This window comes from Nansenia antarctica (assembly GCF_963989245.1).
Source record: "Nansenia antarctica genome assembly, chromosome: 11".
Lineage (NCBI taxonomy): Eukaryota > Metazoa > Chordata > Actinopteri > Argentiniformes > Microstomatidae > Nansenia > Nansenia antarctica.
Window position 1 is genome coordinate 1399719 of NC_137681.1, and position 20272 is coordinate 1419990.

General features: G+C 42.3%; 1 protein-coding gene across 1 annotated transcript in view; it reads left to right on the forward strand.

Annotated features, from left to right (window-relative positions):
* Positions 1-12509: 12509 nt before the first annotated feature.
* The window catches only part of arid5b (AT-rich interaction domain 5B), a gene marked incomplete at both ends in the record, with an annotated part of 98769 nt that continues 91006 nt past the window's right edge, over positions 12510-20272 (forward strand). The window contains 3 exons of the mRNA XM_080541872.1: positions 12510-12530; positions 12958-13212; positions 19981-20263. Of these exons, the coding sequence (XP_080397998.1) occupies positions 12510-12530; positions 12958-13212; positions 19981-20263 (559 nt within the window). The remainder of the gene's footprint in view (positions 12531-12957; positions 13213-19980; positions 20264-20272) is intronic.

A 20272-nucleotide genomic window follows, 5' to 3' on the forward strand; every position in this document is an offset into this window, starting at 1 on the left:
GATAAGCCAAAAGCTCCAGGGTAAAAGGAACTGGAGAAGTGAATCATTTACTAGCCAAAGAAATGGCTTTTACTTCTAAATAATAGCATGAATCCCCAAGGTGATAATACTGACTATGTACATGTGACTCTGACAGAATATGGCTTTAAAACAATGTACAAGTTGCCGTTAAAAGACAAACACAACGACATCATGCATGCACACATGGGGAAATGTGTTAGTTGACCAAGCAACCATCACATGGAGGATTGTATGGCAGCTACACACAATAACTCTCTCTCCAGAGATATTAAATGGAACTCTCCCAAACATGTCAAATCTGCACCAATGGAGACTCACCCCAACGCCTCTATGTGCTGTTGGTTTGGTATCAGAAGACACAGAACATAACATGTTTGTTTTCTGTAAAAGCTTGGGGAACTTTTGGGTCCAAGTTGCCGACCTGATGTCCCACTTGAAAATGTAAAAATGTGAAAGATATAATAGTGCCAATCTCATACTAACAATAGCAAAACTGTCCATCTTCAAAACTTGGAGGAGATTCAAAGATGATCAGGTTCTATAGGGCAGACAGGAAGTCACTTCTTCTCACAGAGTTAAAATGGACCAATGAGCTCAGAGGTCACACAACCTGGTCAAATATCATTATCTTTCCCAAATTATCATTTTATGTATGGATGTATGTGCGTATGTGTACATACATACTGTAAATGTGTATGCATATTTATATTATACCTATAATGCTTTATAATGTTGATGTGTTTTTGTATCCTTCTTTTAATATAAATAATAAAAATACAACCAGGATATACACTTGTGTATTTGTGTTACGAGGGGGGTCAGCGAGGATGACTCCTCGATGCCTCCTGCTGGTCAAAGTGCATTACTCTTGCCCTGGACTAATTGCATGATCATTGTCACCTGCCAGTGTTTGTATGTGTATTTAGGTGTGTCCCTTTTCCCTGTTCCCTTGTCAGTTGTTCGTACTTGTTAGCGTCATGAGAACCCTGTTTCTCCTAAGGAATATATTGTGCACTATCCTTGACTCTGTCCGTTCGGTCCTGGAGGACTTTATTTACCTGTCGTTGCTTCCAGGTATTGTGACTATATTTAGTGTTTTGATTTGTTCGTGTTTGCGTGAATCTTGTGACTAGTTTGTCGAGCCTTGATTGCTCGCACTTTGTTTCCTCAACTCGCAAGTCGTTTTGTTCTCGTTATTATTTAGTTTACTCGTTACTCAGAGCCTTGCTTGCTCCACTTTACTTTTTATATTATATCCTTGTCCTGTTGTGAATACTCATTGCATCTCAGTAAAGAGAAACCTTATTTTATTACTGTCTCGACCTCCATTCATCTGAGCTGCACCGCACATGGGTCCAACACCATTCTACATCTAGAACTCTTTACCAAAACGTAACATATTTGTCTCTCCAGAAAAAAACTGCAAAAATCTGAAGAGGAAAACCACCAGCAGCATGTTAGCATCATGGAAGGGTGTGGTGCAGGAGCGGGGCATCTGCTACACCAGTGGTCTTCAACCGGGGGTCCGCGACCCCTAGGGGGTCCGCAGAGGTACTGCAGGGGGTCCGCCAATTTGTCATAATAATTGACATTTTTCACCAAAATAATCAGTGAGAATTAAAAAATATAACAAAAATGATATTGAGTAAAGTACAAGCACACCAACCAAGCTACACCAACAGCAGCAGCAGCCAAACCCAGGGTGAACCAGTCTGCCCAGCGGAGGAGGGGGGCTAGGGGGGCTAGGGGGGGGCGGCTGTGTCTCAGGAGGTAGAGGCTGTGTCTCAGGAGGTAGAGGCTGTGTCTCAGGAGGGAGAGGCTGTGTCTCAGGAGGTAGAGGCTGTGGCTCAGGAGGTAGAGGCTGTGTCTCAGGAGGTAGAGGCTGTGTCTCAGGAGGTAGAGGCTGTGTCTCAGGAGGTAGAGGCTGTGTCTCAGGAGGTAGAGCCGCTGTCCAATGATCGCAAGGTTGGCAGATCGGCGGTTGGAGCCCCGGCTGGCCCCATGTCGAAGTGTCCTTGGGCAAGACACTGAACCCCAAATTGCTCCCAGTGAGCGGGCCGGCCGGCGCCTTGCATGGTAGCTTGCAGCCATTGGTGTGTGAATGTGTGTGTGAATGGGTGAATGAGAGGCCGTTGTAAAGCGCTTTGGATAAAGGCATAGCTATATCAGTGCAGTCTGTTTACCATTTAGCATGCATCCAGCATCAGTGGAACTACGTCAAGGGGAGGTGTATGCCAACGGTGGCCTGAAAAAAAAGGCAGTGTGGGGAGGGAAAGGTCGGGCCACGCTACCTCAGGAGGTCCGAGTCTCCAGACCCCTCCTCCTCCAGACAGACCACCCCTCCTTCAGAGCGGTGGTGCGCTGGGTCGTCACTCCTGATAGATGCTGTAGGTAAATGGTAAACAGACTGACAAAGCTCTTTACAACTGCCTCTCATTCACCCATTCACACACACATTCACACACCAATGGCGGCAAGCTGCCATGCAAGGCGCCGGCCGGCCCGCTCACTGGGAGCAATTTGGGGTTCAGTGTCTTGCCCAAGGACACTTCAACATGTGGCCAGCCGGGGTTTGAACCGCCAATCTGCCAACCTTGCGATCATTAGACACCGACTCTACCTCCTGAAACACAGCCGCCTCTCGTTTATTTATACCCTCGCGTAGTTCTGGATTAAACCAAACAGAGCAAAACCGTTGTTAAAAAACGAGAAGGCCTGTTTTTTTGTTAGAATTCTTGTTTTATGCTCTTTCACACTGGAGAGAGAGCGAGGTATTTTTACACCCAGATCACACTGCGTGTGCTGTTTGTTCTTTTGGTAAAGTTTACCTCAGAATCATTCCTTAGAAGAGAACGACTCTTTTAACACTTACAAACAATCATTCATCCCATCTGCAACCACCGCCCTGAACATTTTAAAATAGGAACCGCATTGTTTTTTAAACCACGACATTTTAGCTTCTTAAACCATAACACTGTTTTTTATTTTTATTTTTATTAGTATTTTTTAAATGACTGGACTTTTTAAATAGGCACTACATTTTATAAACACTGCTTTGTCTGTCTGTTCTTATTGTATGTTTTAATGTATGTGACCTGTGTGTTTTTAATGTGGAAACTGTATTCTTGAGCTGCACTTCTGCCTGTCGAAGGAGAATTTCTGTCACTGTGTGTGACAGACAATAAAGCTATGTTGAATCTTGAATACAGTACCAGTCAAAAGTTTGGACACACTTTCTCATTCATCTGAACTGGTACTGTGTGTTTCCTCAGTGTCTCAACAAACTCAATAACAACCCACAGCCCACGGACCAAACTAATTGTCATTTGCGATAGTTCATATTCATTTCGAGTCCTGTTATGCGTCATTAATGCTGCTTACATAATGAAGCTCATTTAGTCTGTGAGGCTCATTGTACAAATCATTAATTTATTTTCTGTACAAGCAGCCGTAAATCAACCTCACCCTTCCTCTTCTCATTTAGTTGGGAGTCGTTTTAATGGCTAAATGTTTTAAGGCTAATCTTATCAGGAGAGATACGGCCGTATATTTACTGGTGTAATACCTCTGGCTGTGAGGAGAGTATGTTAGAGTGTTAAACAGAAAAGAAACTGTTGCAAAGGTCAATGTTTATTGACATTCTAGAACTCTGCAGCAGACATCAAAGGAATGTGGCTGTTTATTGTCCATAATGATGAGGGATAATAACGATACACAGAACATAAACTGAGCTGTTGTAATTAGTGTGAGATGGTTTCTACTGAATTGCATCAGTCGTATGATATCTCTTTTTATTAGAGTATATTGAAGGTCAGGACAATTAGTATTGTGGCAATAGATACAACACAACAATGCAATGTGATAAGGCACAAGGACAACATGATATGATGACAAAATTATATTATATAGAATTATACAATGTGTCATAATTCAATTCTGTGTTAATTGCAAGTGGAGACAATAAACAAATGTATTGGACAATGTGATCAAGATTAAGAACGCTTCTGGGAAGAGTTATATACACAATCACAATCAAGGACTGAAATCATAATTTGTCGTCAACCATAACAAGAAATGTTACCGTTTTGTGAAATGAGTACATGTCTATCTATGTATAACTGATTGCTCATGATGTTGCAAGTTTGGGCTTAGCTTTTTGCTGTGACTTGAAATAAAGTGTTTTGTTTCCACTCATCCAGGCAGAGGCAGAGAGAGAGGTGTGGAGGTGTGGAGGGGAGGAGGGTACATGATTACAAGGTACAGTGTTGTGTAATATAATTGAAGCAGAAACGTAACCCACCTGGGGTGAGGAGCTCTGCCAGTGTTGTTGGTTGCCCTGCCCCGCCCCCCCGCCCCTGCCCCCCCCCCCTAGGCCCACTAACACCTTAATCCTCATTCAATATGATAATGTTGAGGTTTGTATAATTAAACAGCAGTTCTTTGCCTCTATGACAACTGGATATGTGTTGTGTAGCAACGCTGAACTGTGCATGTGTAATATCCATCCTCGAATCTAATTATTTTAAGCCGTAGTTATTTTTTCTAGTTAAATTATTGATGATATTGTATAATAGGTTTCACTAAATTGGTGCTCTTGTAAAAATATCGTACACATTTGCGCCAGTCACTAGATTTAGAACAACTACAGTATTATTACGGTTCTACATAATATGATCTGCACGACCACAGAAAGAAAAGAAAAATGGTTTCGTGACAGAAGTGATTTCAGTGTTTTGATCCGTCCTTCGCTCCTAGCAGGTGATCCCGTGGAACACGCAGGAAGCAGAGAGAAACCAAATATATCTGTCAGTGTGGAGAATTCACAGTAAGTAAATTACCTGACAGCTTTACGCTAAAGTTTAGTGTTGGCCTGTGATCCTATTTGCTGTCATGAAACTTAAAACTATACGCAATAAATGGACTTTATGGCCAGTGGAGGGGTCCCCTAGGGTCAGGAGAAAGTGTTTTTCCAGGGAGCCTCGGGGGCCGATGGGAGTGTAGTATACCTCTTGTATCATTTGGTCTTTTTTGTAGCTTCATAGTAAACAAACAGGAACAGATGGCGCGGACTCTTAAAGCCTCCAGACTGACTCAACTCCCCGTCCTGACTGAAGAGTGATTCACTGAGAGAGATGAGACGACACGTCCTTTGATATTTAGAAAGACATAACACTTAATAAGACTTAAAAGAGATTTAACCAGACTTCTACACTAACTACACGAACCATGTCCCAAAATATGTCTGAATGATCCAACCCTCACGCTGTCAGGAGACTATTGTGTTTTTGCTGTCGCTATATTAATGCACTTCATGTATTTGCATATGTTTAGACATGCATTTATGAGCATATGTTCAATCTAAATTAGTGAGCCTTTCATTTGCATGTTTAACTATTTTAAGAGCTGTCACTGACAGTTGACAGTTGGGATGTGCTGTACTGTCTTGGGTTGTGTCCACAGAGAGACTGTTGAGGTTGGAACTTTCTGAAAATGTGAGGGGTGTAATGCGCGCTTCCAACCACAGGCAGCAGTATAGAGTCATAATGACTTGTCATTAATTTATATGTTATCGCCAAAGGTAGAAAACTGCTGACACGTGTTTTTTTGTGCCTCAGCTCTGTGAATTACTTACAGTCAGATGAACAGCTTCTGAATGCCTACGAGCAATGTTCCCTCTGCTGTTAATCTGGAACGGCTTTCTGGGAACCATAAAAGACTGATCTTTGCACATAACAACTTGACAGCCAAGAGTGAAATAACAATACATGTAATCGGTGTTGCCATTCAGGCTGCATGCAGATAATGTTTATTCATCGGCTATCACACGAGAAGAAAAACATAATATGTGGACCAATCAGCTGTTAGAGCATAACATCATAACATATGATCTGTTTTTATATGCGGCGGTGTTCCTATAAATGTGATCATCATCTGTTACTGTTACTCAGCCACAGCAAGGAGAGCCGTGTGTGTGTGTGTGTGTGTGTGTGTGAGTGTGTTTTATATAGTGTATGTTTGTGTTTTATATAGTGTGTGTGTGTGTGTGTTTTATATAGTGTGTGTGTGTGTGTGTTTTATATAGTGTGTGTGTGTGTGTGTTTGTGTGTGTATGTTTTATATAGTGTGTGTGTGTGTGTGTGTGTGTGTGTGTGTGTGTGTGTGTGTGAGTGTGAGTGTGAGGAGGCCTATAGAAGAGCAGTTGTCATATCTGTTCTGCCCCCCAGTGTAATATCACATTAGTTATACATCTAAGTAAGTGCATGCCGTACCCTTCCACTTTCATCTGAGGCTGTCATGTCCGTGGTATGAATGAGATGATAGATGAACGGTGGCTTGTGGCTTTTAGCACCAGTGGACGTTTGACCTCAAGTAGCCTGAACACACAGGCAGCCCGCCGTTTCTTAAGTGTCACAATGTAGCGTCTTATCAGTGTGACTGACTGTGCCTTTGTTATCAAGCTAAATGACCCATCACACTCTCAAGTAACACTACAGTCTATATGACGGCTCTACTCTGCACTTCACTACAAATGACACACGTCATATATGTAGTATTGACATGTAACATGTTAACACTTAATCAGCCATGAGATCAGGTCATTCATGAAAAAGAAAATGTTATATCTTTGCACTCGATCAAATTTCAGGACCCTCCTTTCATGACTTTTCCTAGATATGTGCGTTCTACCACCCAGTATCCTTACATTTTCTAAATCACATCAGGATAAGCTAGTATGAAGCTATTTTGATAGTTTTTCTGTGTAGGAGGCAGGCTGATTTCCAAGGCAGCCAACTAGTGGTCGTTGTGTGTAAGTAGCAGCTTGAGCATTGTAAAGAGGCGGCTCTTTTAGTAGGTAAAAAAGGCACGTCTGTTCTAGTGTTAAGAGCACATACGTGACGTGTTAAAGCGAGGTTATACTTATGAAGCTACTGTATACACAGCTGCGCTACCTGCTGCTCACCTGCACTAGAGAGACAATTTGCACTCACTTCAGCACACCACGAACGCACATACACATACACACTCACTCATACTGTACACACACTCACATACACACACACACACATACATATACACACTCACACACACACACACACACACATACACACTCATACATACACACCCACACACACATACACACTCACACACGTACACACTCACACATACACACTCACACACATATACACTCACACATACACACTCATACACACACACTCACACACATACACAGTCACAGTCACACACACACACACACACACACACACACACACACACGCATACACACTCACACAAGTACACACTCACACACACACACACACACACATTAAATGCTTTATTTATGTCCACATACATGAATACATGAATCCATAAATACAATCAGTGCATTTTGACATTATGAAAACAGTCAGTTACAGTAGTGCTGAGCCAACAACCAGTTATGCTACACACAGGATGTTATTCACACTAAATGATGATTACAGTGGATTTGACAGATACAGTATCAATACACACACTCACACACACACACACACACACACACACACACACTCACACCACATACACACTCCCATCATTGATGAGTACTTCACAGTGCCTTCTTGCTTATTGTGTTTTATTATTATTCGTTTTATTCTTATCCTTCTACATATTTTTACACGTCACTGTTGAGAGGTTAGTTGTTACGAGCATTTCACTGTACCATTTATATCCGTAGCCCATCCTGTGCATATGATAAATCAACTTAATTGATTTATTGATTTGATTTAAAACGCATCGAATTAATATAGTTGGATGAATAAGTGTCCATCTATTGAATTATGTTTCCATAAAAGCCCATACAATACTAGCGTGCAGCCTGGGCAAGGAAAATTATATTATTTTTTGAATTTGCACACCCACACAGGCCTGTTTAATTACCGGGCCAGCCACGGCCTCCTTATGTCCACCATTGAAAATGCTAAATCGCCTTCGCTAATTTTACAGCCGTCTGTCTGTCTGCTCGCCGTGCCAACGACTACACACCCCCTGAATACTGAAACAAATGGATTAAGAAAATGTGTTTAAAATGTAGAGTAAGAAATAGAGTACTCAAAATAGAGTAAGAAACTGTTTAAAAATTGTCCATGCATTTATTGCTGCAATTCGGTCACCCCAGCAGCAGGTGGCGCTAGACGGTAACGGTACGTTATACACGCGATACCCGTGGGGCAGGTGTGTGGAGCCCCATATGGGACACAGTGTTGTTAATAATGTTACCTTACAGGTTTATTGGCCCTGAACCTAGTTCGGAGCCCACTGGTTACTTAAGACTCATTTCGTAGCTGGTAGCTAGCCTTAGCCAGGCTCGTAGCCAGGGTTGCCAGATTGGGCGGGTTACCGCCGAATGGGCTACTGGATTTAGCGGTTAGGCTGTAAATTGTCAATCCCATCTGGCAACCCTGCTCGTAGCTGGTAACTAGCCTTAGCTAGAGATGCATGCAGTAACTGTGAGCGGGAAACTCAATCTCACACCACCAACAAAAAAGTTAGTTTTTTGAGATAACAGTAACACAATAAATCCCGAGTTACTATGAGGGAAAACAGCCTGGCTAGTTGGGCCACGTAATACTGCATACTTACAAAGGTCAGAAAGTAACGTTAATTGTCAAACCAATAAAACAAATGAAAAATACGAGAATAGAGTAAATGTTTTTAATACATCTCACTAATGTCAGCACAGCGACTTGCGGGCTCACCAAAAACAACAAAACGTCGCCTACACTTCGACCGCCATAGCCTTATTTTGAGCCAGGAAAAACCCTGCTTACCTTGTAAAAACCATGGGAATGAATGACCAGAGACTACTTTCTAAGTGAGAAGTTGTGGTCAGTCAAAAGCCGCGAAAGACAGGAAATGAGCGAAAATGAACAAAATGAGCACCACCACCCATAAGTTCACCTAGATGCACTAACAAGGTTTTACAGCACACAGCTTTGATACCTGCTAGAGTGTTGTATGTTGGTCTCCTGTACTGTACTGTACTGCTGGGAAGATTGCTTAGGATCCAAAGCTTCTTTATAAGAGTGATTCATCCTCTGCAGTGTGATACACACTCACAGCAGGCTACATACAGAAGGATATGCAGGTCAGGGGTCAACCCTGGATGCTGATATAGCGGCTTCTGTGCCGCAGGCTGAGGAAACACTGACGCAGGTTTACACATATCTATCTGCTGGTTTACACACATCAGTTATTTGTATATGATAGAACGTAAGTAACCTATCCATATTCTAATTGTAACATGACCAGAAGTTAGTGTGAAACAGACACACATACATTCAAACACTATGACCACACAGGTGTTAGGTTATTAGCATACTTGACACAGAAGTGATGTCTATCCACAGATCTGAAAAAAAGTACTTGGGTCTGTATATTTACAGAGCCTGTTTCTTCTTTGTGACGTAGTGGCCTTTGACCTGAGGTGAGCCTGCCTCCCGACACTGCACTTTTTGTACTTTTATTTCTGCACTGTATTTTGTATTGTTTTTAGTGTATTTTTATCTGTCGTTTCTCTTTTACTAGTGTTTTCTGTTAAGCACTTTGGGCGGCTATTTTTGTCGTTGTAAAATGTGCTATATAAATAAACATGACTTATTTACTTACTTACTTACTAGTGACTGATATAACAGGTCCAGGAAACCTTTACACAGTCTATGGATGAGTAATACGGCGATGGTAATCTTGGTGGTAGTGAGATTGGTATCACACAGGGGAATGTTTACAGACAGGAACACATAGTTAACTCAAAGTGCTCTACAACAGGATGAACACATATACAAGCGTAAAATGAATATAAAAGTAGGGGAAGTATATAAAACAAAAGAAGGTACAAATAACATACAATAAAAGAAGAGAAACAAATGTAAGAAATAAAAAGATCAAAACAAAAAAGATCTAAATATTTAAAGCTTCTATAAACCTTATACTGTCGCAAAGGCACGTGACGACTGCACCCAAAACATTACCACACAGCACTGAACAATGAGAGGAAAAGGATCCTGTGTTACTTGGATCAAATGCAATCTACAAATCTACAGTATGGTGGACTAACATCGCATTGTCTGTCATTCTATTCATTGCAGTGTAGTTACTAGTTCCCACCATGCTGTAGTGTAGGGCCCACTGAAAACAAATTCCATCAACCTAGGTTGTAGTTTTTTACTATTTTATCTTGTCATGCAAAATACATGTCACTATCTGGGAGAAACCTCTCTCTAAGAGAGACATGGGCTGTTTGAGAGGAGCTTTGAGTCGTAAGCGACCTCCCCAGTGCTGTTTGAAGTACAGTAGACCAACATACAACTGTGAACATTTCAAACCTGCAAACTGCGACACTTTAAATGAATGTGCAATAATACTATGTGCAATATGACAACCCTAGGGTACATAAGGTTCAGAGAATAGGAAATGTTAGAATAGGTATAGCATAGCATAGAGTACAGCACAGTGTTTTATTTGTAAAACTATCAGTATAGTATAGTGGATAGTGTACATAGCCTTTATTTATGTAAACCAGCTCTTTTCCCTTCTTGTTTTTAGTAATATTTTCTTTCCTAGCACCAGGGGAGCCCCCCCTCACAAATTTCGTTGTTTGGTACCTGTACTATATCAATGACAATAAAGACCATTCATTCATTCATTCTGTAGCAGGTATCAAAGAGGTGCTTCTGGAAAGCCTTGTTAAGCCTTGTTAGTGCGTTATTAGATGAAGCGAACGGGTGGTTGTTGCTCTCTGACATATTCCACATATAATAATGAATGATGACACAGGTTCATGTTTCGAAGGAGGAGGCTGATCATTATGGGAACAATCTCAGTATCCTATCCGGGGGAAACGTCAACGGGTTCACTGTGCCCCCCTCCTGTGCCCCCCGGCCCCCCTCGTGACTGATCCAACATTGCATAAGGTCCAGATAGAGCTGACGGGACACTTACAGCTTTAATAAAACCATGTTCACAACCGATCACCCCGAACCTCCTCTGCGTTATTATGATACGAATATCCCAAATGATGAGTTCGCAATCGTCTACAAAAACTACAAATGCAAACTTTCCACTTTTTAAACACATGTTTTCTGTTTTAATCCAGTTTCCTTATATCCGTAATTTATTATATTATTCTAATGATCGCTCGTCGTTTCCTTGTTCTGCTGCGCTGCGATCGCTCGCCTCTGGATGAACGGAAGAACATAATACCACCCTAACATTTAGATCTGCATTTAGATCACATCATTAAACCAATGTGTTCTATTAACGCCTGAACACATTAAGACACATCCTCCTTATGTTATCTTTGATAAAGCTCCTCTGTGATGTGACCTCTCCAAATAGACTGGAGAAGATATGTGCTGCAGAATGAATGAATCGGGTCTCCAAAACCCCCCAAAGAAAAGCAGCAATAACCTACATGAGAGCTATTCTTACCCCCCTGCACCACCGGGCGATCTGGGCTAAATACACCCGGTGCATGGCTTGTCAACAGCAATTGTTCATAATCATATTCATAAACAAGGACAAGGTTTCCAGTAAAACACTGCGACTCTACTGCCTCTTAACTGCTTATTAATGTCCCGTTTAGGGTAGTTCAGAGATATTGAGCGTCAAAGTTTTTACATTCCATTATGTTTTGTGAGATGGAACCTTTGTATTTTTATTAATTACTAACTAAAAAATTGCAACATTTTAAAAATAACACCACACAGGCATTAATAAACACCTAATGGATCAGATTATGTAAAAAACTCAATTTTGACAAAAATGGAGATAGAACCTTATAATTCTAACGTCACGATCTGTCCCCCACGCTAAGGTGAAATGACTTCACAGGGTAACATTCAGGTCATCTGAAGGTGACAGGTGACAGTAGATAGTACAGTGCATAGTTGTAGAAATAGGCTTTAGAAGAGCCCCGGAATCTGTGAATCTCTGCAGGAAATGTGCTTTATTAATATTACACATACACACAAACGTCCTTGCTGCAGGTCCTGGCAGAACCATACCCGGGTAACAACGCGTATTGCAATATTGCGCACTCCACTCCGGTTAAATAAATACAGCATTTATCGGAGCATCGACTAGAGATTGTTATTTGTCTGTAAGAAAAAGTCGATTCAATAACCAGATCGTCTAGATTTTTCTACGGACGTGGATTATCTAATCGCTCCTCTCTAGGCGCATGCAGCCTCTGGTTTATGAATTTTATTAGGACTCTTTCCCGTGGGAAGTTCACGGAATAAATGTACCGTTTTAAACAGGACGGGCTGAGGAAATATTAGATTAAAATTTCATACATTTTCGGGGCCTGGGATTTGTTCTGGGTCGGTTTCATATTGACGCATGGCGAGCGGCGCCGCGCGTAAATACCGCCCCCTTCCAGGACCTTCCTGGATCCATTCAAGCCAACAAGTTATTGAGAATGTTGAGTTGGATCAGGTCACAACGTCGCGATGGAGCCCAGCTCACTCCTGGTAACCAACCGCTCTCTGCGCGAAATATGGATTTATCTTTAGATATATGGAATTATGGATGCATATCATATCTACCTATTTATTCCTTGGCGATTGAAGCCAAAGTGACATATATGCATGCTTTGTAATATATAATGATGATATTTATGAATACAGGAAACTTTTAACACTTGTTATTTTATAAAAATCATAATCATATTGTGCATTTCCGTACAAATTTTTTTTTTTTTGAAGGGTAGCCTAGCAATAACATGAGGATATGGTGCTCGTGATGATTTTCATTCACGTTTTTTCTCTGATTATTTGGCTAATTCAAGTGCAATCTTACTTTCTTTTTGTATTGTGCTTGCTTGGCTTTTTTGGATGTGCTCTGTTCTGTAATTCTGTAATGTGTGAAATCATAATTCATGACTTCTTATTCTTGCAGTGGGTCGGCTCGCCCTGCGGACTGCACGGACCGTACATCTTCTACAAGGCGTTCAGGTTCCAGGGGGAAGGCAGAGAGAGGATCCTGTCTCTGGGAGACTTCTTCTTGGTGCGCTGTGCCCCCCAGGACCCCCTCTGCGTCGCCGAGCTGCAGCTTCTCTGGGAGGAGAGGACCACCGGACAGCTTCTGTCCTCCTCCAAACTTTACTTTCTCCCCGAGGACACCCCGCAGGGCCGGACCGTCAGCCACGGAGAGGTGAGCACTGCTAATATGTTCTCTATGCATGCGTTTGGCTTGTCGTGACGTCAGAATTAATAATATAGATAGATAGATAATTCTATCTCCCTTTTTGTCCAAATTGTTTTTTTTTACATAATCTGATCCATTAGGTGTTTATTAATGCCTGTGTGGTGTTATTTTTTTAAATGTTGACATTTTTGAGTTAGTTAATTCATAAAATACAAAGGTTCCATCTCACAGAACATACCGGTAATGGAATGTAAAAACTTTGACGCTCAATATCTCTGAACTGCCCTAAACGGAGATAGAACCTTATCATTCTAAACGGAGATAGAACCTTATCATTCTAAACTCACGTTTTGTGATATAAGCCTTTCCTTCAAGCTTATTTGATTGAACAACCTTTCCAAAAATATATAATTACCCTCCCTGCACAGAGCTGCAGGTGAGATATCATGTGACCTATATGGAGCTGATTATGAATCTATAAAGGATATTACAGTTTGTGAGGGATTCAAATAACAGTCAAAAAGTGTGACGACCAACCCCGTCCTCCCTATCTATCTATATTCCGCTTTCTTTCTGCTTCGCTGTGACACAATAACGCGTACGTCGCATATTTCCTCTAATGTAATAATGTCATCTGATCATACGGTTATTCATATTCATACGACAGAGGCCGGTAATGTTCTCTTGTTCCACATTGCTGAATGGTCATTTATCTATAGATAGTTTGGATAAAACAGAGACGCGCTTACTAAAGCCAGAAATGTCCTAATCTTCTGTAACCGATGGTGATTGTGATATTATTCTAAAGTTGTTACATTGTGTTCCATGTCACCGTTTTAGTAACAGTGCGGAAATTACGCCCGATAAGCGATATCCCTTCGCCTTATTTAGGCAGGGTGGTGTAAACTGTAAACGGAGTGATGAATTATGGCTGGCAATATATAATATATATATAATGACAATTTGTGAAATTGTTTATTGTCATGGGGCGTTTTGGGAAACGCAAAATGAAACACATTAGAGCGTGAACGACCGTGCACAAAGATGTACAACGACAGTCTGTCATATCAGATATATACTGTATATATGATCTAGTCATAGACACCAAATGTGCTCCGTTTCCCACAGACATCAGTAGTGTACGCGGACATTTTCTCCATACGCGCTCAAACGCTCTCTCTCGGTCAGTAGGAATTGATTCATAATCGCCAGCTGATAAAAGCTTTAATATCTCTTAAAGGCAGCGAGTGACATTTATGAAGGTTATTATGTCAAAGTGCTGCAGTTTCATCTGCAGATCGCTGATAGGGGCTTTGCTTATCAGGGCAATCTGCAAGAGAAAGGAAACTATGTGGAACACTTAACCCCTTCCAGGGCCGAACTTGAGGAGTTATTATCAGTGCAATAATGTAATGCAATATGGGAATATGGAATATGGCCATTTCATAGAAACAGCTGCTGTCCATATATCGGTATTGCAGCAGTGTATTAAGGGGGATATCTGTTTCATCTGGTAGTGCTGGTGTAATCATTCAGCCAGATTACAAAGAAAACATCTCCCCTCTACTGAACTTTTATTGTACTCCCCCCCCCCCCCCTCCCCCCTGAGGAGTCCAGGATCACATTTCCTTTTTATAATAAGCAACAGGTTTTAATGTGCTGTCTGCTTCTTTAAAAAGAAAAGGCACGAATATATGGCGGGATTATATGATGAATATATGATGATTATAATTCATAAACTGTTTGAATCCACCTGGAGTTCATTGGGTGTTTATACAAAGTAACGAGGGGGAATTTGGGAAAAACATAAGACTTCTCCTTCTGTTGACTCAGTTGATCAGAGCCTCTCTAGTCATCTGCCCCCCTCCCCCCTCCATCCTCCCACTAAGCAATGTGACTGATTTGCTTTTCAAATGTATTGAGTTTTACATGATTGGTGTTCCCACGACAGCATGGAAGATTGGATTACATGACCAAGGACAATGCATCACTAAAACATGATTTAGCATACTTTAGCAACGGGATACGGGGGGCTAGAGAGTTATTGTAGCATCTACATTTAATGATCAGTTGCAATCAATGATCAACCACTATTCTGTAACATGATGATTTGTTGACCTAGTGCTGTGTGTGTCTATGCCATTAGCTATTGAGTGTTTTAAACGATGTTGGGAAAATGAGAGACATATGGGGAATCTGAATAACAATGTGATTGAGTGTCAACCTGGCCACCTGCCGTAATCTGAGCTCCCCAATGTCACTGCCACTCCACGGATGATGCACTCAGCACATTGTCCAATTGAATTACATTTGCATTTGCACAGAATCCGTCCACATGCCTGTCGATAGGGAAGGGAGATAATGAGGCATTTAGTGGTGCATGGAACATATTTGTCTTGGAATGAATGTGAATAGTGACATCATTATTTAGCTATATTTGTCCTTTTTGTAGTGTGTTCTTTTGTCCTTTTATGGCTTGGCAGTGATACATGTATGCTAGAGGTTTGATTGTAAGACTGTGAGATAAAGCCAGGGTCTCATTGGAAGGAGTTTAGACTCCCCCCTAACCCCTAACTGCATGGGATTCAACACAACAAACTGAGTGTTAATATTCACTGTTGGGCTCAGTCCACAGGCCCTACGTAAGGCTGCTGCTAGGATAAAAGAGGCCACCATGTTTCCAGATGCCTTTTTTGTTCTACACCCAGGTGATGTAATTTCCCTTCTGGCTCCAGTTAGTCATTCATTAGTTCAATGGCGAGAGGCGAGAGCGGCAACAGGCAACAGGCCTTCTCTCTCTCTGCAGTCATCTCTGCTGGCACCTGGCCTATAGAACTGTTATACACTTATAGCCGGAGCCTAGAGAGGGCAACGTTACACCCTGGTTCAGACATGTGCTGCTGCTTCTACTTTCCTGTTCACAACAAGAGCTGATCTTCTTCCTCTGCTCTCCAGGAGCACGTCACATCACGCCTGTCAGACCATTAGGAAAGAGGAGGGGGTTGAATCTGAATAGGAGATGTACAGTTTCCTCTGGAGTGAAGCGTTTGCATTCAGGGCTATATCTATCTATCTCCTTGTCAGCGAGTGCTCTTCCGATTGGCATTTTTATTCCCCCATTGTTGCAATGTTGAGAAATGATTCACCAGATATGAAGGGCAACAGTGTGTGTTTCTTTCTGTATGGGTGATATCATCGGCTGCATGGCCGTGTTTGAATAGACACACAAACTGCCTGGGTTAACACACTGCACCGAGCTTGTGTCCTTGGGTTTGGGATGTTAATTGGACCCAGTTGTTGAACAGCTTTGTAACTCTTGAATATCAGCTCTGGTGACTGCGGCCAAGCTGTTACTGCATTAAGCAGTCGTTCTGAACGACGCGGGAGTGTCACAAGGGCAGAGCTAAAACAGCTTTGTTTATTATAAATAGATTCCCCTGTCAGATTCCATCAATCGCATAGAGGTTCTTTTTGCATTTGTATTCCTGTTCCATACTAGCATACACATGTAAGTTAAACGTTGCACTTAAGAAAGCTAGTAGCCTATATAGGGCTGATCTGAGCCATGGATTCTAAAACAAGGTTCCCTTCCAGTTCCACTGCAGTGTGGTTTTGAGAGAAAGCAACAAGATGGTGGTGATGTCTAATTAGTCTCTCCCTCTCAGTTGTTATTTGGATTACAAAAACAGTCAGGCTTGTGACTTGGGACTGTAGCAGAGGAAATGCGTGGCACGCATCCAGACACATCTCGGCTGCCTGGCAAAGGGCCATGCTTGTGTTTGAATGCCTGGAACGTATTTATAGTTGAAATTAGATCGTCAGCTTTTTTTCCCCCCTCTTTCCTCTTCAAAGGTAATATTCTTCAATGTGACATTTACAGTTTGAGTCAGAGCGGGTTTGCTGAATTCAGCGCGCAAGACAGTGTGACACGCATTCTTATCTTTGTCATAGCTGTATAACAGAAAATGAAACTGCTATTTAAAGAGGGCAGGCGTTAGTGGAAGGGTAGTGAAATGTTAACAGTAATCCCATTATGACAACGGTACTACACAATGTAGGCCTATAGCACTATGACATTTTAAGTACTGTAATATAAAGACAACCTGTTTAAGAAGTTGTGAAACAGCTATCTTGTTTGTCACGGTTCCAAAGGCAGATTAACTATATAATCCTCAAGGGTTATGTTTCATCTTGTGTGTCTTAGTAGGCTTTATCTTACTGCCATGGTCAAATGTTCTGTATGTATCTAACATGACCAAGTCATTAACTCAGAGCTCTTAGCCAGATCAATTATTGGACAGGGGAGAGGAGGGGGGGGGTGGAACATACTTCATTTAACTTTTTAACTGGACTAAAAGACTTCCTTTGCGTCTGCTAGGCACATTTTTCATGTTACCAGGTCAATAATTCAATAGGCATGCAAGCAGGTGTACAAATCTCCTTTGACCTGGGGAATTCTTGCCATGACCCAGGCAGCCAGTGGAGTGTAACATTCTCAGCATGACACTGTTGGTGAGGCGCTCTCTCTCTCTCTCTCTCTCTCTCTCTCTCTCTCTCTCTCTCTCTCTCTCTCTCTCTCTCTCTCTCTCTCTCCCTCCACATTACTTTACTGAACAGCTTTGGGCGGCTAATGCTTCAGTTCCCCCCAGTCTAAAGTGTTATTACAAGGAGCCAATTGTTTTCCAGCACTCCCAGCCTTTAAAACATGGAAACAGTTTACCAGAATGGAATTGATTCTTTCTCAGAACATCATTTAACAACCCCAAAGGTAAACAAAAGCAGCAGGAAAGAAAACTGCATTATATAGTTAGTTTTTCCAAATCAAACCCAAGCTAATAAAATCGGGGAATTTTTGTGTAATATTTCAATCAATCCCATGAGCGGTGTGTCGGAGGCTTCAAAGCGGCAGACTAAAGCACATGATCTCATAGTAAAGTTTGCTGTGTCGCCATTAGGATTAACAGTGTTTGACCCACTTAGTTTTATAGGAGCATGAAAACAGATGCCGTAGCACTGAAATGATTATTGCGCAGATGGCTGTGTTGGGACTGTAGAATGTAAAGGTTTGATCATTCTCAGGGTTTTCAGAGACTCCTAGAGAGCTGGCCATTTTGTTATGAGTGTGAATCAGTTTTGTTTTTTGGTTGGAAGAACCTGTCTATTTTCGCCACAACATGTTTAGACATTTGTTATTGTTACGATGGAGCCCCATGCGTACGTTTAATCAGCATACCTCCCTGTGGTGCTCCAACATGAACATATTGCACTGGATCATAACAAGATTATATATGTAAATAGATTGGTGCAATGCAATGCAATCTTGAACATGAGAATTAAGGCCTCACGAAAAAAAATATCCCATTTACCTTTCTAACGAGATAGGTAGGCTACTATATCTCAGATGATTCTATCCTCCAATGAAAGCTGATGTTGTGAGAGAGAGGATTAAACAAAAAAGAGTCATTTTTCATGTTCTGGACATCAAAGGAAGCTAATTAGAAATGGTTTGATCAGCAGAAGCTATACCTGATTCTGCCTACAGACGCAGAAGGCACAGCCTTGGTGAAGAAGAAAACACAAGAGCAAGAGCATCCACTAAGCCTGTATTCAAACCTCATGCAGTCTGTTCTCTGTGATCTGGCTTTGCTTTTATTGAGTCACTTGGGGGGGAGAAATGTGAAGGGAAAATGCAAAGAAAGCAGTTTAATGCATCCACTGGGTGTGCACTGTGCACTGTGACTACTACAGCATGAGAGAGAGGGGGGAGAGGGAGAGAGAGAAGGAGAGAGAGAGAGAGAGAGAGAGAGAGAGAGTGAGAGAGAGAGAGAGAGAGAGAGAGAGAGAGAGAGAGAGAGAGAGGGAGAGAGAAGGAGAGAGAGAGAGAGGGAGTGAGAGAAGGAGAGAGAGAGAGAGAGAGAGAAGGAGAGAGAGAGAGAGAGAGAGAGAGAGAAGGAGAGAGGGAGAGAGAAGGAGAGAGAGAGAGGGAGTGAGAGAAGGAGAGAGAGAGAGAGAGAGAGAGGGAGTGTAGTGTAGTGGAGTCATCATGCATGATCAAGGGGTCTGTGAAACCCTGACATCTGGTCCCCAGCCTCTCTCCTCCACCAGGACCCTGTGTTATCCTCTGCCAGGTTACAAGCAGCACTTTATTGCTTTTTCTATATATTCTTTTTTTCATAATGAATCATGTATTTATTTGGCAGATGCACATATCATATATGTATATGGGGTCAATATCAAGATTGCTGCCATGAAATCAAGGGATTTCTTTTACAATTTCGATCACGGCCGTATGATCAGCGGTGGTTCCGAAGGAGGAAAAATTAGAGCATCTTTCAAACTGTCCGTATCGATTTCCATCTAGTGATTTATTTGCATGAACATTTCTGGACTTAATAACGTTTCGCTAGCAGCAACGTCGAGGCTGCAGGATTGTAAGAAGCACCTCCCTTTACTATGTATCTATGCACCACTAGTACACACTAGCACTGTCTTCTGATGGAGGGGTGTAGCTTGATGGGAAACTCATGAGTTTGGTTTTGTTGCTGATGTGACTGACTGTGTTTGAACCCGGGTTTGAACCCCTGCTCGCTACAAGACTGTTAGCTTCTAGAGCTGAAGCCCTTTCTGTCTCAGAGAGCTAGCACAGGTCTAGAGGTTCTACAAACCATCTCCCTCACACCAACACCATACCTCCACCTCCACCAGTCCCATACCTCCAGTGTGTCTAAAGCTAAACCAACCCCCCCCCCCCCCCTCCTCCCCTCCCTCTTACAGGACGAGGTCATCGCCGTGTCAGAGAAGGTGGTGGTGAAGTTAGAGGACCTGGTCAAATGGACGGTGTGGGACTCGTCGGGGTGGACGCGGGGCCTCAAGGCGGTCCCCCTCAAGCCCACGGTGCTGCGGGAGCTGGGCAAGAACGGGCAGAAGGACCCCCCCCACCGGTACAAGGAGGACCCCCCCCACCGGTACAGAGAGGCGGCGCTGCACAGGTACAGGGAGTCGACCCTCAACAGCGGCCTCAACTTCAAGGACGTGCTAAAGGAGAAGGCTGAACTGGGTAACTATG